Here is a 25114-nt window from a genome sequence, read left to right as displayed (position 1 = left end):
CTAATTTATTTAGACTATTTAGATAATGGGATAGTCTGCTTAATGGAATATTTCATTTGACAAAATTATATCATTATACATATACATATGCATACAACATGATAAGGAAACAAAATAAGCTTAATGACCATTTTCTTGACTGTCATGAAATTTCTTTTAAAACCTTGAAGAGCCTCTGCATCATCTTAATAAACATCATTCTGTCACTGCTAAAATGTTTTTCAATTTCAATTGCAATGAAATAAGTATAATATTTAGATCACAAGTTCCAGTAGTTTTAAGGTTATCAAGTTGGTTAGAGTGTATCCAGTACACACGTTTCCAAGGGGCTCTGGGAAACACTATTACATCCAGGATAAAGAAAAGTTAAAGTTTAAAAAATTATGTCATTTGCGAAAGAATTGAAGATACTAACCTTGCTAAGCCTAGAGAAAAGAAAAGTAGGGTAAGTTATGATGACATTAAAATATTGAGCATGGCTGCATCAAAATAATGAATTTGATTTTGTTGCTGCAGAAGCAGAATGAAGACCAGTGAATGGAAAATACACAGAAGCAGATTTTGATTACAGTAACTTTCCAATAAGAGCTATCTGTCATAGGCAGAACAGTGCTCCACCAAAGATGTCCACGTCATATTCCCTGCACCTGTGACTAAGTTACCTTTCAGAGCAAAAGGGACTCCAGAGATGTGATTAAGGTGAAGGAGCTTGGGGGGGGGGGGTTATCCTGTGTTTTCTTGGTGGGCCTGACCTAATCATGTGACTCCTTAAAAGCAGAGAACTTTTCCAGCTGCAGAAAGAGGTAGATGTGAATACAAAAGACTGATCAAAAAATGAGAGAAGGTGATGATGAGCCAAGGCACGTGGGAGGTCTCAAGAAGAAAAAGCAAGGAAATGGATTCTCCCCTAGAGCCTCCTGAAAGAAACACAGCTGATACTCTGATTTTAGCCCAGTGAGACCCATGTCAGACTCCTAACCCACAGTACTGAAAGATAATAAAACTGTATTGTCTAAGCCACCAATTGCAGTAATTTATCACAGCAGCAACAGGAATTTGATATACTGTGCGACAAGGAAAAAGCTGTGTTAAAGGTAAGCGATCGGTCTTCAGCATCAGGGAAGCTGTTAAGAGATGCTGAAAGTAATCCTATAATGGGGAATACACAATAAATTAACCCTGAAATGCCTCTGAATTCCATGATTCTACAACTGAAATACATCAGTCATGAAATTGCAGGCAGGACACTGAACTGAGACAGGAAAGCCACACCCAGGGACCTGGGTCCCTTCAGGTTTCCAAGTCACTTATTCCACTGGTGATTCAGTTATTAATGGAACTTGGGGTTCAAGAAGTTAATTCTAATTGTGGGTTCATCCATTATGATAAAAGATTTACAATTACGTGGGTTATAGCTAGATCCTGCTATGGGTTTTATGATTTTTTTTGGCAAATTTGAAGGAATGATATTCTTAGGGAGATGAACCCAAAGTGAATTTCCAGTATGTCCAACTTCTTCTCCCACTCCCAATAATGGATACAAATTCAGTGAGATACTTTAAAATCTGTTCTTGGAAAGGTTCTAGAGATTAGATGAATTATAGACTCTAAAGGAGGTCTAGGAACCACATTTATAAGTGACTAATAATTGCATAGGAGGAGAAGACAGAGGAAGGGCATGTTTTCATAGTCTTCTGGTTTCCAATATACATTGTCTTCTTATAAGTTATTTTGGCTGCCTCCTGCCAGAGGAACTAAAATAGAGCAAATTCATAAACAACGTCATCAAACATAATTCTTATACCCACAGGTAGAGCCAAGTTATTAATCCAGAATATGCAGGACACTCATTTATGGACCTCTTTTTGACAGATTCTGGACCCTGTCCTTACAGATTATGATTCAGAAGAAAGCGTCACAGATAAATCTTCTGCACAGTCTAAGTTGTATACCACCAGAATGGTGTACACTGTGTGTACTTACCCCATGTCCACCACAAGTATGTTCTCAGACCCATCTTTCTTTGCCAAAAAATATAAATGGGAAGAGCATGATCCTTCCCATTCAAGACATAGCACCATCTGCTATGTCTTAATAATCCTCACAGTTCAGAAATTCAGACAAGCAAGAGTTCAGTCTCTTGGATGCCAGTCTGGATTCCCCAACTATCAATCTATATACTGATCTTTTATTGATCTGTTCAGTGAGGGTTTGTTACCCTACATTGTCTATGACTTGGCAAGTTAGACCATCTTTCCATGAGTTACTTGAATTGTCTCTTTAAAGACTCATTTGTTTGAAGGAAAAAAGAAATAGATAAAAGTAAAGGCCATATTCTTACCAAGAAGACTATGTTGGTGTTTTGATAGAGAGCTCGCGCCACACAGATTCTCTGCCTCTGCCCCCCACTCAGGTTGATGCCCTAGAGAAGAAATATCCATAAACACCCGCATTTTCCATTGACAAATCTGTGGCAAAAATTCCCTTTAAAAGGATAAGGCTATGGTAGCACTGGTAAGATAAAATGAAAACCATGTCTGCTGGTCAACAGTTGAATTAAATTAAGATAATTTTTTACTGATAAATAATATTAATCCTCCTTTCACTCTAAACAGATAGCTCTGCCATGCAAAATAATTAATAACCAGAACACATGATGAGACTTGTAACAATTCCAAGAATTTTTCTAGTTCCCCAAACTGTGCCTGTACTTTATTTAATATGTATCTCTTAAATTTGATAAGTTGTGTCTCAATAGAACTCTAGACAAACATGCATTCACAGTAAATTACTAATTATAATTTTTAAACTAGTATTTATTGAGCACATAGTATGTGCCAGGCTTGTGTAGATGGCTTTACATCCTTCATCTCTTTTATTCCTCATAATTCCAATATGTAGGTGTTGTTCTTATTTTACATATGAGGAAACTGAGGCTCAGAGAAGTTTGTGCTCTTAAGCACTATACTGTAGTGCAATAAAGAATAACCATGAAGAACACCAGCTACAGAGCCAGAATAATACAAGCTGCACCACTAACTCTATATTTGGGCAAGTTCCTCCACCTCTTTTAGCCTTGGTTTTCTCGGCCATAATATGTGATAATAGTAACACCAATATAATGGATTTGTTGTAAAGAATGAAGCAGATAATGCATATAAAGCCTTTTACCCTGTACTTGACACATAAAAGAGTTAAAAAAAATTAGCCACCATTGTTGTAAAGATTACAGGTATAAATGTTTTTCAGCTGGTCAGAATTGTATGACACCAATGTTTGACATGTTTACATAAAGGAATAAGAACATTTTAACAAGAATAAATAGAGGTTGACAATAAAGGAATAGCTGTTAGAAGCAGTCTCAATTCCCAAACCAATTTAAAGTAAGCTCCAAGTGGGCAAAAAATAAATTTTTCAAAGCCAGGAATTATATTTTATTTTCCTTGAAAACTCCTGTGTGGCTAGCTTGATGTTAAGTATACAGTTGTTACTCTACAATTACTTAACAGAGAGTGGCATCAAAATGTTCCTGCTCTCTTGCTTCTAGAACTTGACACTAGAACAACATACAACTCTTAAAGTCAGATTTCACTACAGTCCACTAAATATTAAATATTAAAGCCAACCAGCAAACCTTTCTAGATTTTTGTTCATTATTTAATTAAATCATATATAACTCACCCTTTCTCCAATTTCAGTTTGGTCTCCAAAAGGTAGTAAGTCAATATCTGGCTGAAGAGAACAGGCATCTGTGACTGCTTTATACCTTTAGGAAAAATGATTTTGAACTTTTAGACCATTACTAACATACTCCCCATAAATTAAGTCCCAGGCCCTTTATCCTGGAAGATTAAATAGAACACTTACTGAACAATTAATGTAAACTAGACTCTACACTAATGTTTGGGTACAAAGATAAATAGGTATTGGTTTCCACTCTACAAAAGCAAGCATAAAGATTTCTGGGGAAGATGGCAGAGCAGGAAGAGCTCCAGGACTCAGTCCTTCCACCAAAACAGCTATTAACCAGGCAAGAGCTGTGAGACACAACTGTTCAGAGGCTCCGAAAGTCATAAGAACAATGTACAGCATCCAAGGAAGAGCGGGAAGAGGAGGCTGATAAACTGCAGTAAAGAACTGTGAATAGCTCTCTCTGTGCAGCAAATCCTAGTGCCCATCACCCACTCTTGTGGCAGGCTGCCTTAGGGTCCAGTCCCTGGCTAGTCTGGGGACATAAAAATAGACTTTCCCAAGAACAGGGGTCGGCACATCAGATCACTGATCACGGCTTTTGATTACTGAATTCGGATTGCTGGGTCCTGGCTCTGAGCTAGTGTTTCAGTCCACCCCAGAAGAAGGTGGTACCAGCTATTGTTTCAACCCTGCTCCACACAGCAGCAGAGGTGGTGGAGGTTTAAAGATGCAGTGCTTCCCTGGGGCTCAAACAGACAGCTGAAGGGCTGCTCTTGCTGGGCATGCAGGAAAGCACAGATATGACTTTTGGCATCCTTCCTGATCCTCTCCCCAGGGCACTTTTGAAGCCAGTATGCAAATACTTCATTGGTCTCTGGCCCTATTTTGGCAGGGAAATGCTGACTGGGGAAAATCCTCTCTGGGGTGATCATCCTCCAAGAATTTTCCCTCCAGGCAAAAGCAGGCGGAGACAATGAAAGGAGGGTAAAACATCTTAGAGGCTGTGCCAGTTTGAATGTATTATGTTCCCCAAAATGCCATTCTCTTTGATGCAATCTTGTGTGGGCAGAAGTACTGTTGTTTATTAGATTGTAATTCTTTGAGTATTTCCATGGAGATGCAGCCCATCCAAATGTAGGTGATAACTCTGATTAGATAATTTCCATGGAGGTGTGGCCCCACCCATTCAGCATGGCCTTGATTAGTTTACTGAGCACTATATAAGCTTAGACAGAAGGAGTGAGCTTGCTACAGCCAAGAGGGACACTTTGAAGAACGCGCAGGAGCTGAGAGAGGAGCTGCAACTTGCAGAGACATTTTGGAGATGGCCTTTGAAAGCAGACTTCTGCTCCTGAGAAGCTAAGAGAGGAAAAACACCCCAAGAGCAACTAAGAGTGACATTTTGGAGGAGCTGCATCCTAGAGAGGAACATCCTGGGAGAAAGCCATGTTGAATCCCGAATTCTGGAGGAGACACCAGCCACATGCCTTCCCAGCTAACAGAGGTTTTCCGGACGCCATTGACCAACCAGTGAAGGTACCCAATTATTGATGACTTACCTTGGACACTTTATGGCCTTAAGACTAACTTTGTAACCAAATAAACCCCCTTTATAAAAGCTGATCCATTTCTGGTCTTTTGAGAAAAGGCAGCATTAGCAAACGCAAACAGAGGCCAAAAACAAATATAACAGATAAAGATTCCCAGAGAAAGAACAGAGGAAAGGAAGCTTCTCCTGGAGGTGAAATAATTGTACAAAAAGTACAGTCTTAAAAATTGTACTGTATGTCCAGGGTAAGAATCAGATGAAGAGAGCTGAAAAAAATCTAATCAGTTAAACATGGCCTACTCTAAAGGTCCACAATAAGTTGGATGAAGCATCAAAGAACAGCCTTAACACAAAATCAATCAATAATGAAACCCCAGGCAAGAGAGAGAAATCAGCCTTCAGAGTAAACTCATCAAGATAATCAGATGCTTAGATAGCAGCAAAAAATAGCAAGCCATACTAAGAAACAAGAAGATATGGCCCACTCAAGGGAACAAATTAAAACCTCAGAGGAGACAGAATTTAGAACAACTAATCAAAGATGTTCAAACAAATCTAAATCAATTCAAGGAAATGAAGGAAAATACGGCTACATGGATAAAGCATATTGAAGACAATGTGTGAGCATAAATAAGAATTTGAAAGTATAAAAAGAAACTTAACAGAAATCATGGGGATGAGAGGCACAACAAAAGACATTAAAAATGGACTAAAGGTATACAACAGCAGATATGAATAGGCAGACAAAAGAATCAGTGCAACAGAAGACAGGACAACCTAAATCATACAGAGCAAAGAGCAGATAGAGAAAAGAATGGAAAAAAATTGAGCAGTGTGTCTCAGGGATTTGAGTGGCAGCATGAAGCATACAAACATACACACCATGGGTGTCCCAGAAGGAGAAGAAAAGGGAAAGGGGGCAGAAAGAATATTTGAGGAAATAATGGCTGAAAATTTCCCACCTCTTATGAAAGGCATAAATATACATGTACAGAAAGCACGCAAAAAAAGAATAAATCCTAACAGACCTGCTCTGAGACACATACTAATCAGAATGTCAAATGCCAAAGATAAAGAGAGAATTCTGACAGCAGCAAGAGAAAAATGTATTCATCAAAAACAAGGGATCCACAATAGACTAAGTGCTAATTTCTCATGAGAAATCAGAGGTAGGAAGGCAGTGGTGTCACATTTAAGGTACTGAAAGAGAAAATCTGCCAGCAAAGAATTCTTTATCCAGTTTAACTGTCCTTTGAAAATGAGAGAGAGTTTAAAATAGTCATAGAAGAGAAACCGAGAAAGTTCATCAACATGAGACTTGCCCTACAAGAAATCTAAAGTGAGTCCTGCAGGCTGAAAGGAAAAGACAGGAAAGAGTGGCCTGGAGTACTATGAAGAAATGAAGATTATAAGTAAGGGTAACTAAAAAGGTAAAAGGAGGGACAAAAAAAAAAAAAAGTTATGATGGATAAAAACCAAAGGACAAAATGACTAAAATGAATACTGCCTTTACAGAAGTAAAACTGAATAATAATGAATTAAATTCCCCAGTCAAAAGACACAGATTGGCAGAATGGATAAAATAAAAAGCATGATCTAACTCTATGCTGTTTTTAAGAGACTCACCTTAGACACAACTAGGTTGAAAGTGAAAGGTTGGAAAAAGATATTCTATGCAAACAGTAACCAAAAAGAACTGGGGTAGCTATACTAATATTGGACAAAACAGACTTTAAATGCAAAACTGTTATAAGCGACAAAGAAGGACATTATACATTAACAAAATGGGCAATACAACAGGAAGAAATAGGAATTATAAATATTTATGCACCTAACCATGGTGCCCCACGATATATGAGGCAAACTCTGGCAAAACTGAAGGAAGAGATATACATCTCTACAATAGGGGTTGGAGCCTTCAATACACCACTCTCATCAATAAATAGAACATCTAGACAGAGGATCAATAAGGAAACACAGATCATGAACAATATGATAAATGAACTAGACCTAACAGACATATATAAAATCAGAACTTTGCACCCCAAACAGCATGTCATACATTCTTCTCAAATGTGCATGGATTGTTCTCCAGCATGGACCATATGCAGGTCACAAAACAAGTCTCAATAGATTTTAAAAGACTGAAATCATACAAAACACTTTCTCTGGCCATAATGTAATGAAATTTGAAATTAGTAACAGAGAACTGGAAAATTCACATATACGGGAATTAACATATTCTTAAGCGATCAGTGGGTCAAAGAAGAAACTGCAAGGTAAGTCAGTAAATATCTCGAGACCAATGAAAATGAGGACCCAACATATCAAAACTTACAGGATGAAGTGAAGGCAGTGCTGAGAGGGAAATTTATAGTCCTAAATGCTTACAGTAAGAAAGAAGAAAGAGTTAAAATAAAAGACCAAATTGTATACTTGGAGGAACCAGAAAAAGCATACCAAACTAATTCCACAACAAGCAGAAGGAAAGAAAGAAACTCTAGAGCAGAAAAATGAAATTAAGAATAAAAAAGAAATAGAACTAGCAAAACCAAAAGTTGGTTCTTGGAGAAGATCAAGAAAATTGACAAACCCTTACCCAGACTGTCAAAGAAGAAAAGAGAGAAGATGCAAATAAAATCAGAAATGAGAGAAGGGATCCCTTGGAAATAAAAACAACCATAAGAGGATACAATGAATAACTGTATGTCAACAAAGTAGACAACCTAGATGAAATGGACAAATTCCTAAAAACACAGGAACAGTCCCCACAGACTCAAAAAGAAATTGAAGACCTCAACAGACCCATCATAAGTATAGAGATTGACTCAATCATCAAAAACTTCCGAACAAAGAAAAGCCCAGGGCCAGAGGGCTTCACAGGTGAATTCTTCCAATCATTTGAAGAAGAATTAATATTAATACTGCTCAAATTCTTCAAAACAATTGAAGAGGAGGGAACACAATGTAACTCATTCTGTGAGGCCAACATCATCCTAATACCAAAGCCAGAAAAAGATAGTACAAGAAAAGTAAATTTCAGACCAATTTCTCTTATAAATATAGATGCAAAAATCCTCATAAAAATACCTGCAAATCGAATCCAACAGCACATTAAAGTAATTAGACACCATGATCAAGTGGGTTTTATCCCAGGTATGCAAGGGTGGGTCAAATAAGAAAATAAGTTACTGTAATATACCACATTAGCAAAATGAAGGGGAAAAACACATGATCTTCTTGATTGTGGCAGAGAAGGCATTTAACAAAATCCAACATTCTTTCTTGATAAAAACACTTAGAAATATAGGAATGAAGGAAACTTCCTCAACATGATTAAAGGGCATATATGAAAAACCCAAGTTAACATCATACTCAGTGGGGAAAGACTGAAAGCTTTCCCTCTAAGATCAGGAACAAGACAACAATGTCCACTGTTACCACTTTTATTCAGCATTGTGCTAGAAGTTCTGGCCAGAGCAGTTAGGCAAGGAAAAAAAAAATAATAAAATAAATTAAAAAATAAAAGACATCCAGATTGGAAAGGAAGAAATAAAACTTTCACTATTTTCAGATGACATGATTCTATATTTAGAAAGTCCTGAAAAATCTACAAAAAAGATACTAGGGTGAATAAACGAGTTCAGCCAAGTGGTAGGTTACAAAATCAACATGCAAATATCAGTGGAGTTTCTATACACTAGTAATGAAGTATCTTAGGAGGATATCATGAAAAATCCATGCACAACAGCAACTACAAGAATCAAATATCTAAGAATAAATTTAATCAAGGATACAAAAGACTTGTACACAGGAAACTATAAAACATTGCTAAAAGGAATCAAAGAAGACCTAAATAAGTGGAAGAACATTCTGTGTTCATGGACTAGAAAACAAAATATCGTTAAGATGTCAGTTTTATCCAAATTGATTTACAAATTCAATGAAATCCCAATCAAAATTCCAACTTCTTTGTAGAAATGGAAAAGGCAATTATCAAATGTATTTGGAACAGTAAGAGGCCCCAAATAACCAAAAACATCTCAAAAAAGAAGAACAAAGTCGGAGGACTCACACTTCCTGACTTTCAAACATATTAGAAAGCTACAGTGGTCAAAACAGTATGATATTGGTACAGGGATATATATATTTACCAATGGAATTGAATTGAGAATTTAGTGATAGACATTCACATCTATGCCCAACTGATATTTGACAAGGCTGCCAAGTCCACTCAACTGGGCAAGAATAGTCACTTCAACAACTGGTGCTGGGAGAACTGAATATCCATATGCAAAAGATTGAAAGAGGACTCCTATGTCACACGGTATACAAAATAAGGAGCAGGAGTATAAAACTCCTAGAAGAAAATGGAGGGAAGCATTTTCAAGATCTGTGGTAAGCAATGGTTTTTTAGACTTTACATCCAAAGCACAAGCAATGAGAGAATAAATTGATAAATGGGACCTCCTAAAAATTAAAAAATTTTGTGCTTCAAAAGACTTTGCCAAGAAAGTAAAAAGCAAACCTACTCAATAGGAGAAAATTTTTGGAAACCACATATCCAATAAGGGATTAATATCCAGAATATATAAAGAAATCCTATAAATCAACAATAAAAAGACAAGTAACCCAATTAAAAAATGGGTAAACAACTTGAAGACACTTCCCCCAAAAGGAAATACAAATGGCTAAAAAACACATGAAAAAATGCTCAATATCACTAGCGATTAGAGAAATGCAAATCAAAACCACAATGAGATATCATTTCATGCCCACTAAAAAAAAAACAGAAAACTACAAACATTGGAGAGGATGTGGAGAAATAAGAACACTTATTCACTGCTGGTGGGAATGTAAATTTGTGCAGCCACTGTGGAAGACAATTTGGCAGCTCCTCAGGAGGCTAAGTATAGAACTACCATATGGCCCAGCAATCTTGCTACTAGGTATATACCCAGAAGAATTGAAAGCAGGAACTCACATATTTGTACAATGATGTTCATAGAGGCATTATTCACATTTTCCAAAATATGGAAAGAACCCAAGTGTTCATCAGTCGATGAATGGATAAACAAAATGTGGTATATACATATGATGGAGTAGTATTCAGCTGTAAAAAGGAATGAAGTCCTGATATATGCAACAACATGGATGAACCTTGAGGACATTATGTTGCGTGAAATAAGCCAGACACAAAATGACACTTATTGTATGATCTTACTGTTATGAATTAATTATAACAAGGAAACTCAAAGAGCCAAAATGTAGAATATAAGTTACCAGGAATAATTCAGGGTCAGAGAATGAGGAGTTGATGCTTAACTTCCACACAATTTCTATTCAGATTTATGGTAAAGGTACAGAAATGGTTGATGGTGATAGAAGCACATTATTGTGAATGTAATCAACAGCGCTGATCTGTAGAAGTGAACGTGGTTAAAATGGGAAACTTTAGGATGTATACATTACTAGAATAAAAACAGAAAACATAGGACTGTACAATACAGTGAACCCTATTGTAGACGATGGAGTACAGTTAATAGTACAAGTATAAGAATGTTCTTTCGTGAATTATAATAAATGTGAGATACTAATACAAGGTGTTAAGAATAGGGTAGTATATGGTAAAAAACACATGTAATGTAAATTAATGTTGATAGATAATAGTATGACTTTAGTAATTTTTCATCACTTGTAATAAAGGTAACTACTGTTAAAAAAAATAGTACCATTATTAGAAAAAAAATGCTGCTATCAATTGTAACAAATATTCCACATTAATGCAATGTGTTGGGGCGGGGGGAGATGGCGTGGTTTGTGGGAATTATGCATTTTATGTGTGATTGTTTTGTAAACCCAAAACCTCTTTAATAAACAAAAAGTTAGCACATAATGCAGAATACTGTTACAGTAACATACAATAAAAAATATCTTCTTAGGTCCTAGACAGGAGAGTTAGGTACTAAATTGCCTCTGGAATACAGAGGAAGGAATGAACGGATGCCTCTGAGAAGTTGGAACATTGTTACAGAGGAGGCAATGATTAAGCTGCGTCTAGAAAGGTGTGTTGTGATTTGCCAGGAAGAAAATGAGAGAAAAGAAGCTTAAGGAATCATATGAAGGTAAAATAGTTCATGGTGCATATAAGGGACAACCCAGACTCTCACTGTGGCTAAAGCACAGGTTGTGTGTGGCTGTCTGTGCATATTATCACACATGCTGAAGGGAGGAGAAATGCAGGACATTGAGGACTGACAATACTCAACTTTAAGTCTAGGACTAGAAATCAGATGAATTAGAAGTACAGGGAAGCAGGGAGTTGGCAGTGCTGGGTAAAGTGACCATGGTTTCATTTTCTCACTCTTGAAATATTTAAGTCATTCTTGATTCTTCCCTGCTCTTTTTTTGTCCATTCTTATTCTTTTCCATTTTTACTATCACTCACAAACAAACTCCTAAACTCTTTGCTCCCAATTTCAATTCATCCTATACGCAACTGTAAGATTAACTTCCAGATGAAACATCACCTTTACACTGTATTTGCCTTTCTAAAACTTGCTGTGACTCCCTATAATGCACAGAATTATGCCATATTGTCTTCCAAAGTCCCCCACTCTCTATTCTCAAGATAATCTACTGCCAAAGCTCACAAATCCCTTTCTGTCTAGTTTGTTCCCAGGCCCCAAACAATCCTGTGTAATTTAGGTTCTTCCTCCCACACTGTATACTTGCCTCCTCCTACCCTCTTCCCTCATCCCTCTCCCTTACCTAATTCTCCTTAATGTTCAGGACCTAGTTTAGAGTTGTTTTTTTTAATACAATAAAATTGAGCTATATTCCTACACCATACAAACCATCTGAAGTAAACAATCACTGGCTCACAGTATCATCACCAGGTTGTGCAGACATCCCCAAGATCAATTTTAGAACATTTTCATTACTCCAGAAAAGAAATAAAAATAAAACAGAAAACTCAAATCCTCCCATAACCCTTATCACCCCCTATTAATGACCCACAGTGTTGGTGTGGTACATTTGTTACTGTTGATGAAAGAATCTTAAAATATTACTATTAACTCTAGTCAGTAGCCTGCAATAGGTATATTTTCCCCATATACCCCTCCTATTATTAACTCCATGTAAAAGCGTCATACATTTGTTCTAGTTCATGAAAGAATTTTTATATTTGTACAGTTAATCACAGACATTTTCAACAAGATTCACTGTTATACATTCCCATGTTTTAACTTCCAACTTCTTCTAATGATATACATGACTCTAAACTTCCCCTTTCCACCACTCTCACATACCATTCAGTACTGTCAGTTATTCTCACAATAATGTGCTACCATCACCTCTATCCATTTCCAAATGTTTAAGTTCAATCTAGTTAAACATTCTACACATAATAAGCAATCACTCCCTATTCTTTAGCATCAATCTATATCCTGGTGACCTGTATTCTGTATTTTATGTCTATGAGTTTACACATTATAATTAGCTCATATCAGTGAGATCATACAATATTTGTCCTTTTGCATGTAACTTATTTCACTTAACATAAAGTCCTCAAGGTTCACCCATGTTGTCGCATGCTTCAGGACCTCATTCCTTCTTACTGCTGAATAATATTCCATCATATGTAAACCACACTTTGTTTATCCATTCCTCTGCTGATGGACACTTCCAGCTTAGGGTTTTAAGACCCAAGTTTGTAAGGGTGGCTCAAGGAAAATGTCATGCCTTCCTACACTCCAGCATTATTTAAAAGATGGCTGAGAGAAGGCACATTCTGGTTGCTCCCAGTCTCTGGGCCCCTCAGATCACACGCTTTTCCTCTCCTTCCCACAATTAACCTTACTTCTACTCCTGACTTGGATTTCTCCTCCACCTCCCACCAATAACTTCATCAAGCCTCCTCTCTGCTAACCGCCATCATACACATACACACTTCAGTTTGCTGCTGTTCATTCTTGGTAAACAAATTGTTCTCAATAAATGTACACCATGGGCTGAAAATTCTGTTGAGACTTCTTTTAAAAGAGTTGACTCAAAAGACCTTGGTGATTAGTACGGAAGCAAGGCAAACAGGGAAGAAAGGAAGATCCAGATGTAAAGGTTTCATAAACCATGGACAAAATGCATGGATTAAAAACAGCTGCTTGTTTCAGTTCTAAATTTTATGAAAAGTTTAAAATTACCTCTGTTTGTTGAAAGGACTCCCAAAGGTAATATTTTCTTCTACTGTAGCATTTAATAGCCAAGGCTTCTGAGCTGCATAAGCCACAGAATATCTGCTCCTACTGGAAAATGAAGAAGTAAAATAAACCACTGGAAATATGCAAGGGTGCTATGATGGGTATATATTTTATTATAGCTAAGGAAAATTAAAACAGATAAAATATCTCATACACAGAAACAGGGAATGTCTAAAAAGCAAATTTTAATAACCACCAACCTTATTAACTAATGGTTAGATGTCCCACCTAATTTAAAGGGATTAAAATTTAAGGTAACGCAATGTGCAAAATTTAATTTTGCTATGCTGAATGTTTTAAAATATAAAATATTAACCAAAATTTCATTTTCTAAAATAACTACAGTTTAAAAAATAATTAATAGATTAATAGCAATGAACTATCTCCTATAGCCATAGAAATTTTATGTTATATTAAGAACATGTTATGTAACTATCAATTTTATATGCAGAACTTAAAAAATGAAGACCTGAGATATGTTTATGGCTTGATCACATTAACATATTTTAAGGTAATAGATAACATAATTATTTCAAAACAAAGAATAATGTTTTGAGGACCCCTTTCAATATGGAAATAAACTACACATTTAAAACCTCCTTATTTCAATACATATTGAAATAATTTATTAAAAAAAAAATGTTAACCTCCCTCCTCATTTTTTGGCTTTTAAATTGTACCAGATGTCTATACATCAGAATTTAATTTGCAATAATTAGGAAAATGCATGTGAGCTGAAAATAAAGATGATTGGATTGGGGCAGGGGGAGAGGTTGGTCAGCATAAACGTCAGCCTTCCATAGATAGTTCATGATCTGTACATACTAATTAAGGTTAAAAGAGAGTGAGGAAAGAGAATAGTTAGAAATGCTCAGTTATCCTGAAACATTATGTCTTAGGAATTTAGAAGACATGGGAATGTATATAATATGCTAGTCACCCTCTTAGATAACCATATCTGTAGGAAAACAGTGGTTCCCAACCTCTGACTTATCTGCTCCTTACCCTTCCCCTGGTCTTTAATTTTTTTTTTTTTCTTAAATAAATGAAGCATTTGGTTTTCCGTCTCTACCTTAAAGGCAGATCCCATCACTGTTTAGCACAGAATCTATACACATATTACCTACTATATTTTTATTTTGTCAGATCTCAAATTCAGTTTGCTGAGGACAGTTTGAATTTCAACCTCACGAGGCAAGTGTGACTCACTGAGAAGAAAAAAGTTAACACAATGAGCCATTTCATTTGGCAAATAACTCTTTTGGCAGCCTGCAAAGATTGAGAACCACTGCTATTTGAAATATGCTAGCACATTTTAAGAAATAACTTTGTACAATATCAGAATGGACAAAAAAACTAAGAGTAAGAGATTAAGCATGAAGTAAAGTCTGAGGAAGGAAGTTATTCTTATTAAACGCAGGTTAAAATAGAAATAATACCTTCTGGTTGCTTCAAAAGAAGGTTCAGATTCATTTACACTGCAAGTATGGCAAACAATGTTCATTAATTATGAAATAGAAATATAGAATGAATGTGTACACATATCAGGTAAGAGATTAAAAAAACATTGGACACATTAAATATCTGGATTTCCCAAATGGTTTTTGATATTAATTTCAAAGACAAACCAGATAGAACATATTCCTTTGCATCTTCATCAGCAGGGGAATAATTACTTAGACAGCTTTCAAAAGATAGATAGCACTGTCCTCTCTCACAAAATCTCGGTTCATATGATGACCTGGGTTCTAATCTCAACTGTAGCTATGTCACCTTGGGTAATTTCTCTAGCACACAGTTACCTAGACTTTAAAGGAGGAGATATCTGCAGGGATCCCCTATGTTTAAAATTTGAATTTAATCTACTTAAATTCCTAATTGGTAACCCTAAGACATCAGAGGAAGAAATACTACATGGGCTTAAATATGAAAGTACACAAAACACAGTGAGGCCCTGAAGGAGCTAGTAAGCAGTCCAGACATGGCAAGTAAGACAAACCATGACATTTAGATATAATTAATTACTGACTGATATGATTTATACAAAGGGGGTTTGAATAATTAAATTTCATTTATACTAATATTATGGGGAAAAACACCTAAAAATGTACTCTATTTTACTGGTCCAATTTTTAATAATTTAAGTTTAATTGAAGTCCATCATTCTGAAAGACCTGAATTCAAAAACTTAACACATAATTAAAGCCTACAAAAACTCTAAAAATAATTTTTTTATCTAATTTTGGAAGGTATCTTATGCTTTTTGGGAGAAAACTAAATGTTACCTAGTGATACTTTGCTTAGAGTTATTAATGATACGATTTTCACCATTGCACATTGCTAATGACATTTTGGGATGGCTACTAGAGGCAGGAAAAACCAAACTCAGACTAAAAATTCCTTCTCAATAATGATTATTACCTGATTTAAGTCACTCATAGAATACACCAATGATATGCACAGTCTCCTAAGTGATATTTTCCCCACAATATGCTTTAGACACCAAGAAATTTGGATTTTTTTCTAAGCAAATTGCTAATAAATAATTTTATATAATAATTTTATATAATCTAAGGAAGAGAGAAAACAAAGGAGGAAGAGCAGATGTATGGCAGAAACTAATAGGTTCAGTTGCCTATGGGCCACCCATTTGGAAATGCCCACCCCAGATGGAGATACCGATTTGAAAGATATCAATCTATTCAGTGACTATTTATTGAATCCCAACTATGTTTGGTCAATATCTATTCAAAATTATTTATTGATATCTTCTAGTGCCAAGAATACCAGTGATACAGTGAAGAAGGAAGACCCATTACTTCCTTCACTTTGCTTTCTTTCCATTTTGTAGGAGTGTGACAAGTTGGGGATAAATGCTATGACAGGTGAGGTAAAGCAAGATATCAGAGCACAGAGAAAGAGTATATAGGCTATCCTTGGGAAATCAGGGAAAGTAACAGAGTTGATGCCAAAGGGTTAAGGAAGAGTTGGCTAGATGAAGAAAGGCAGAGAGTACTTCAGGTCAGGGAAAATACATATTGGATGGCCTTGAGGTATTGTGGCGATACAAGGAACTTACATAAATTCAGTATGGCTGAAATGTGGGGTGCAAATTGAAAAGATAATGAAAAATCTCATATTCCATTTTATAAAATTTTAACTTTCCTCAGAATAAAGAAAGCCAATGAAAGGGTTTAAAAAAGAGACAGAGAATCCGTTTAGCACTATCATCTGGTTGCAGAATGCAACAAATGAATTGGAAGGAGAAAGACTGGAGGCTGTCACAATAATGGAGATGAGAGGGAAGTGCCCTGACTTAAGGTAATGGTGGATGAATGAAGAGAAGTGGGCACATTCAGTGTTACCCAGGATTGTGTGATTGATGGCATGGAAGGGAATGACGGAAAGATAGGAATCAAAGACAGGGAACATAGACAAGGAAGTGTATATGGTGGGAGAAGATACTAAATTCAGCATCAGATGTGTAAGTTTGAGAAACCTAAGGGATTTCCAAATGACCAGGTTAAGGGAGCAGAATTTGAAGCTCAGGAAAGAGTTCTAGGCAACAGATGAAGACTTGGGGGTGATTTTCCCCCATATGCCTTATATAACAATAAGTTTGGATTACATCCTGTATCAGTGAAAAGTCAATAAATTACTTCAACAGTTCTACTGGTTCATAAGAGAAAGGAGGGGGAGAACTTAGAGGAAACTAAAGTCATGGGAAGGGATGTGACTGCCCGGGCAGGATGTATAGAAGCAGAAAAGAAGGGAGCAAGGACAGAACCCTGAAGAATATCACTTTTTAAGAAATGAGCTAAGGAAGAGAAACCTGCACAAGCGACAAAGCACAGCAGACAAAAAGGTAAGAGGTAAACTAGTCTGTCAGTTTTACTGGAAGCTAAGCAAGGACACATTCCGAAGAAGAAATGTATGAGCAACAATGTCAAGTGGCCAGGAGGTCAAGTAACGTAATGACTAAAAAGTGCCCAGTGAATTTAATAAAGAGTATGCCACTGATGGATTTGATAAGAATAGTTTCAGTGTTGTGGCAGGGGTAGATATCAGATTCAAGTGGACTAAGGTGGGAGTATAATATAAGGAATTTGAGACAAAGAATGAAGACAATGTTTTGTTTATCGACAAAAGGAAAGAGATAGTACGGCAGTTGGAGGGAGCTGTGGGTTGAGGAGAAATAGAGGGAAAAAGAGAGGTGAAGAGGGATTGAGGGAAGGGGAGCCAGAGGGAGAGGGAGAGAGGAAGGGAGGGGAGACGATAGATAAATAGGAGAGTGCTAATTGTCTTCACAGAGCCATGGAAAAGAGCAGGGACAAGGCTAGGTGTGAAGGAGATAAAAAGGCAAAATGCTTTGCTCTAGGGTCTTACTGTCAAGTGAAGAGACCAATTCATGTTAATGATTTGTACAAAGTACAGAAGCATTTCAAGAGAAGGAGCATTTAAGTCCAGCTGGACTAATAAGAGAAGGCTTTTCCAAAGAGCTAACATCTGAGTTGACACTAGAAGGAAAAGTGAGCCCATCTGTCTTGGGTAGGGCATTACAGAGAGAGTACGTACATTTGAGAACTATCTAAAGTTCAGTGTTTATGGAGCACAATGTAAAGGGTGGGTGGATGGCAGGAGATGAGTTGAGACAGAGACCAGAGCAGGTCCTTATGTAGTGTACAAAGGTCTTTGGAATTCTGCCTATATGCTTTGGTCAGTCAATTAAAAAAGTGGTAAGCAACAGAGAAGTAATTAGGTTTTCATGCTAGAAAGGTAAATCTGACAACAGTGTACAGAATGATGAGGGAGCTATTAGAGTAGTCCATCTAAGTGCGAAGACCTGAACTAGGGAAATTAAAGTGGACATAGAAATGAAAGGACATAAAATCAACACGACTGATATAGTGATTGATTAGATGTTGAGGGTAAGGGAGAAAGAAGAATTTAGATTTGATTCTTTGAACTCTGAAGTGGGCATCCACCAACTGGGTTTGGAGGTAGGGAGGTATGGGAGACACCTGTACCAAGATACAGGAGAAGCTGGTTTGGGAGACATGAAGGATATGAATTCAATTTGGAATGTATTGGATTTGCAGAATGTATTAAGACTTCTGGGTGGAGCTGTTCAGGTCTTCAGGAGAAAAATCTTGGCCAGAGATGTACACTAGGGAGCCATCAGTACTTATAGAGTAGCTGAAGCCAAAGGGGATCCTACAGTAGACAGAGGAAGAGCATTCAGAAAGACTGAAGGAAAATTAGAATATTCTTCCCCAACATCCATCTCTACTTCTAGTGTAGCTCCTGACTTCTTAAACAGTTAATTTCTGCTAATCCATACATATGATCAATTCAAGTATCATTAATCATTCCCATAGGAAAGGCTTTGTTGCCCCCACAGACTCAACTTGGTCAGGTCATCTATCATTTGTTCTTATAAAACCCTGAACTTCTCTTTCCTGATATTTATGATAATTTAACAAAATAGTTAATTATGACATTATTTTCTACTTCCTCTTGGTCTCCACTGGTAAACAGTCAGCTTCATGAAAATGGGAACCAAGCTTCCTTTGCTCACTTATTTATCCCCCAAAATTAATACAATGGTTTATACATAATAGGTGTGCAGTGAATATTTTTAATGACTGAATAGATGACAGGGTCACAGAAACCAAGAAAAGAGTAGGATTCAAGAAGTCATCAATGGTGAAAAGTTTCAAATGCTATAGAGAAGTTAGGTACCATGAGATTGAGAACAAATTATTGGGGTGTGGCACTGAGGCAGTCATTAGTGAGAAACTCTCAGACAGATTGCAGTACTCTGAGGAGTGAAAGAAAAGTAAGGAAGTGGAGTGTAGTCACACTACCCTTTTAAAAAGACAAATATTTCAGTTGCTTGAGAGATAAGCAAGTAAATCCATTTTTAAAATGGAGGATATTGGATCATGGAAAGCAAGAAATTAAAGACATACAATAAAGAAGGGCTGACTAACAGAATAAGGTCCTGAAGGAGGCAGGGGGATCTTTACTTCTAAAGGACATCTTTGCAGGACATATGTGTATTTTCCTTCAAGCGTAAGAGTTAAATATCATATACTAGAGCTTCAGAGGAAGAAAGAAAAGCTACATAAAAATCCACTTGTAGGTAGCCATCTTCCATAAAAAAATTAAAAATTATCCTACTCTTTCATTTACATTTTCCATGAATAATGTTACAGTCCTTAATTTTTAAGGACCACTTACTCCAACTCTCTCATATAACGGTATGTTTATCCAAATTCAATTGTGAAGGTTCTTCCAAAATAAATAAATAGTTGGCTCTGAATCCCAGCATGAGATCTTATTTGATTCATATCTAGACTCATCCTCTGCCATTCAATATAGTAGTAAACAGGGCTAAAGGAAACAAGAGAAAGTAAAGAGAGCAAGTGCAAAATACCCTTCTGGAAAATGGCATAAGATTTCACTTCTGAAGTCCTCTTCATGCAGGATTTGTTTGTATTTTCCTTCAAGAGTAAGAGTTAAATTTCATATACTAGCAACTTCCAAGTATTATGCCTCATACATTATGGAATGGGGAACAGTGACTTTTGCCAGCTTTAAATCCTGACCAATATTTGGAAAAAGGGAAGTAAGTACATATCAGAATAAAAATGCTATATTACATCTGACCCAGAAAAGATGACTCAATGTGTTTATTCCTTTATGCCAGAAAAAATCACACAAAAAGGGAAAACTCCTTGATTTACCTATCTTAGAGTAATTGAACCATGTTATAAAACTGGCTAAACCAAGACATTAGAAGACAGAATGTCAGGACAGACAGAGCCCAAAGAGTAGTATGATTGATGGCACAAACAAGAGGGAAAGGAAAAGAAAGGGAAACCAAAGATAAATGACAGCTATTTCTCATGACCGCCTTAATTATGACACATTCCAAACTCCCTCCCTGCAGCCATCCATCAGGCAAAACAGTTTAGTTCTAGCTCCTAAGGAATTGGTAAAAATTACTGTTTATCATGACAACTAGGAAAGGACAACTTTAGTCAAGTAAGCTGTTTGCTTGCTGCTTTTGGACAAAGAAAGCACACCCAGATGTAGGAATAAGAATCCTGGCACTCTGACAGTTTCGGAGATCGTCATAGTCTACCCCACCTCTCTCTCTCTCACTTTTCTCTTCTGGAGCTGTTCATGTGTCAGACTAGGTGAAAGGTAGCACTTCTCAAGGAAACATCTACCAAAGTCTTTGTGTACCAGTTTCTACTCACGTCGGGCTGTCCCGGATGAGCCTTCTCTCCCACCCAAAGTAAATACTTCTCACTGCAATAAGGCAAAGTACTTTTCTGGATTTTGTTCATGCTCGTCTATGAGGACTCATTTAAAAATAAAATTCATGCATCCAGAGATGCATGCAATGGTGAAAGAATGATAGCAAGGCATTCCGTGCCTAACCATTACATTTACTTTATTGTTTTATTTAAGTTTGAGTTAAAATTTCAAATAATTCAACCTTTTGAAGTAAAGGACTTTTTAGTATTTTCACATCATCAACTTAGCAATATAGATAATTTCTAAATTAGCTCTAATTAAGTTTTATACGCCTTTCTGTATTGGACAGGACGCAACAGCTTTTTTCTAGAATAAAAAGAGTAATTACAAATCACTCTTGAAGAGAATGTCAGTATCTTCTGAACATTCCTGATCTGAAAACATGTTTTATCAGATATCGAGGAACCTTGGGAAGAAATTTTAGTAATTCTTGTAATTAAAGAAAAATAGAATTTGTGTTATCTTATCCAATCCCTCAAGGGCTTAGTTTTTCATTTGTGTATTAGAGCCAACCCAAACATTTTCTGAGGGAAATCTTAATCTTTTCTGCCATGCAGAGATGAGTTGTTATCTGTTAAGGTAAATGTTCGTCAAAGGATGATTTTTAAATTACAAAGATTTTATAAATCCTCAGAATCATCTTAATTCCTCTCTCACATCTTTATCCTACTGACTGTGACTCCAAGATATATCTTAAGTCTGATCCCTTCGGTCCATTTCCATAGCTACCATGCTACTCCAAAGCTGCTTTAATCTCTCAACTGAAGTACCGAAATAAACATGTCCGAAGTGCTTCCCCTGTTTCCTTTCTTGTTTCTCTCTACTTCACTTTCCACTAGCAGTCAGACCATCTTTTTCAACATGAATCATATCTTCCCAAAATGAAAAATCACTCCACAACTTAAACCTCTTCAGTGGCTTCCAGCTGAACTTATGATGCATCTTAACTCTTTATCATAACCATAAAGCCTGCCTCCCACTCCAGCCTCAGACTGCATCTCCCACAGTCACTATTCACCAGCCATTCTGGTCCCTTTCTTGATCCTCAAGCACCCACGCTCGTTCCTGCCTTAGGAACTCTGTACTGGTCAATCCCTCTACCCCTAGTTTTTCCTGAACCAGCCGTATCAAGTCATTCAAGACTCAGCTGAAATGTCATTTCATCAAAGACCTTTTCTGAACACCTGTTCTGAAGTGTCCTCTGTCCCCTACCTCCTACTATATCACCTTGTCTTGTTGTCTTCACAGCATCTATCACAGTCCAATATTATCTATTTTGTTATTGCTGTTTACTTGTATTGAATGCAGACCACGTTCTACAATGTAAGTCTGTGAAATCAGGGACTTGATCTCTCTTGCTCACTTCTAAATCCTCCATACCTAGATCAGTATCTGGCGCAAAGGAAGTATTTAGCAAACGTTTGTTGAACCCAAAAAATGGTTAAGTAACAAAATATATAATTTTCAGGCTAAAATACTAAACATAGAAGATCATCCAAAGGATATGCAATTTACTCCTGTCCTCAAATGTAGTTAATTTCATTCCTGGATCCATGCAGATGTTGAAGATCTACATACTAAGGCCCACATTGTTTTGATCCTATCTATACCATATTTGTCACCACATCCCACATTACCTCCAAACCCTCACATAACATCTACTAAATAATATTTATTATTTTTAACTTGATTTGTAGTAATTGACACATGAAACTTGCTTTTGAATAAATTATAGGAATATTCAGGACATTATCAATTATATAACTTTTTATATATGTTGTTTTAATTAGGACCTATGGGAGAGATTTCAAAAAAAAAATCTTAATCTCTATTGAACAAATGTGTTTTGTATCTCTTACTTCCTTCTTCCTAGCTGAATGTGGGCCCATGTTTTATAATTATGCAGTACCCTACTACATGCATGTCTGCCTACTAACTCCCCACATTATGATTTAACCTTATTTCCTTCTTGATTTCTTACCTTTATTTTTCAAGCTTTACTATACTATGTTTTTTTCAAAAAAAAAAACCTCATAACCTTTATTAAATGAGATAGAACATAAATGACATAGATGTTTAGGAAAGCAAGAAAATTAATAACTAGATTGTTTAAATCCTATTTTTTCTCATTCCCGTATCATTTATCCCTTAATAAAATGATAATGATCATTAATGATAATATTGGGAGTCAACTTGGCCCAAGCAGAACAAGGGCCTTGAATCTTAAGTAATGCTGGAGAAGATCAGATAGGAGAACTTGTACTGGCATGAAAATAAAATCCCAAGCTTTTTAAGTCTCTATCTCTCGTTCTTTCCCTCTGTTTCAACAATGGTAAAATAGGGTGAGAACAAAACTCAACTCAATAAGTGATGTACAAGTCAGACAACATAACTGAATCCACTAGGGCCTGTTTCTCCAAATCCGCATTCATCCATGATGGAAAGGGAGGGGACAGGGTGTGCACCGCCTAGTGCCTGATCTTAGTGATCTACAGGAACCTGCTGTGAAGCAAACTGCAGACAGAAACTATTTATCACGCTCACTGCAGGATATGCACTAAAGCAGTTTCATGGCTCCTATCTGCTAGATTTTCCCAGCAGAGATAAAATGTACAGACAACAGTTCTCAGGCTTCTTTTGCCAGTGACACTGAAAATAGGATTTCCAGCTCAAATTTCACATCCAGGCAGTTCCTTCTCCTAATTAGAGTTTAAAATAGAATCTATCTAAACATGCCCGTAAATACTTATTACTCATTCTTGAGAGATGTCTGTGTACACAAACAGCAGACTAACCTACAATGGAAATAATGATGGTAGGTAACATTAAAGACTAAATAAATAATAACATTAATAAATAAAATCAAGAATAAAAATTATCTGTCAGTCTAGGGGCAAGGTTCCCCAAGCCTGGCACTACTGACATTTGGGGCCAGTTAATTCTTTGTTGCAGTCAGCTATCCTGTGCACTGTAGGGTGTTTAGCAGTATTCTTATCCTCTACCAGCTACATCAGTTATAGCCCACTTCCCTGGTGTGACAATCAAAAACGTCTCCTGATATTGTCAAATGTCTCCAGGAGGTGGAAAATCATGCCCAGTTGAGAACAGGTGGTCTGCAGTCTTATTTTTTGGATAAACTATAGCCAATTTACTCATAAACTTCTTATGCTGAGTTCCCTAGGCAGGTCAAACAAAATAAATATGATTTACTCATTATTGTACAACTATGTAACACTACGGTTCTGAGTCACTTTGTTACTGCAATGTGCTTTGAAGACCCCAAGACAACCATTCAAAATCCTAGAAGACACACCATGCTATGTACCTCCTTGCTCATGTCTTCAAAGTTACACAACACACTAGTCTGACCTGTTTCCATATTTCTAACTAGATACATCTAATATCTAGTTTAAATTAAGTGTGAAGAGAAATGGCTTATTTCTTAGCCTCTTATAGAGATTTTGTGAAAGATTTGATATTTTCTCTCTGAACACTGACCCATTAAAGCTTTGTTCGGGGCTTTATAAATAATGCAAATTTCCTATATTCTCTTTTATTATAGAATGAATTTTTTAAGTTGAGCATTACCCATTTAATCTTAAAAATCTATTTTTACAATCCTAACCTTACTTTTATTAGTTTGTGCTATTATAATCCTTTATAATAAATTGTTTTGCAATTTTCACTTGTGACATTTAACGTTTTCACTAATTAAAAAATAAATAAAGAGCTGTGCTTATTCCTGAGGGGTCCTCAAATTCATAACATGGGAATCTTCTCCCTAACTTATTTCCTGGAAGCTCATCAGATGTATGATGGAGCAATAGAAACCAATTAAAAATATACATACTTGGTCCAGTAAACTTTTCCTTCCAGTGTCTGCATCTCACCAAGGATGGCAAGGAGAAGAGAAGACTTCCCACATCCCACTTGGCCCACAATCATGGTTAACTGACCTAGAGAACCGAAACAAAGGGCAATAACAGATTAAATTCTCTTAGTAAAATAAAATCAAAACACATTTTGAAAAGGCTAATGTTTCACAATCAAGAGCCTGGTTTTAGTCTCCAGTAATAAGGAGTTTTAGGCAGTTCCTTTCCCCAGAACAGAAGCCTTTCTGGAAAAGGAAAGAAAATTTAAAATATAGGTCTTGATTAATTATTTTCAAACTATGCAAATAGATGACATAAATAAAGATAGCATTGAGCTAACTAGATTAGCTTTGGTTTTATTATTCAATTCATTCAGAACAAAAGGCAGTTTAAACTAGATCATCGGAATG

General features: G+C 36.4%; 1 protein-coding gene across 7 annotated transcripts in view; it reads right to left on the bottom strand.

Annotated features, from left to right (window-relative positions):
• Positions 1-25114, bottom strand: part of ABCC9 (ATP binding cassette subfamily C member 9) — a 164455-nt gene that overhangs the window by 55612 nt on the left and 83729 nt on the right. For 6 of the 7 annotated variants that reach the window (XM_037845658.1, XM_037845659.1, XM_037845657.1 and 3 more), the window contains 5 exons: positions 24683-24788; positions 14943-14981; positions 13447-13548; positions 3682-3766; positions 2342-2422 (listed from right to left, as the gene is read on the bottom strand). In XM_037845658.1, coding sequence (XP_037701586.1) covers positions 2342-2422; positions 3682-3766; positions 13447-13548; positions 14943-14981; positions 24683-24788 — 413 coding nt within the window. The remainder of the gene's footprint in view (positions 1-2341; positions 2423-3681; positions 3767-13446; positions 13549-14942; positions 14982-24682; positions 24789-25114) is intronic. The other variant, XM_037845661.1, reaches the window with a different exon arrangement.

Source organism: Choloepus didactylus, chromosome 8 (assembly GCF_015220235.1).
Source record: "Choloepus didactylus isolate mChoDid1 chromosome 8, mChoDid1.pri, whole genome shotgun sequence".
Taxonomy (NCBI): Eukaryota; Metazoa; Chordata; class Mammalia; order Pilosa; family Megalonychidae; genus Choloepus; species Choloepus didactylus.
This window is presented reverse-complemented; position numbering and strand designations above follow the sequence as displayed.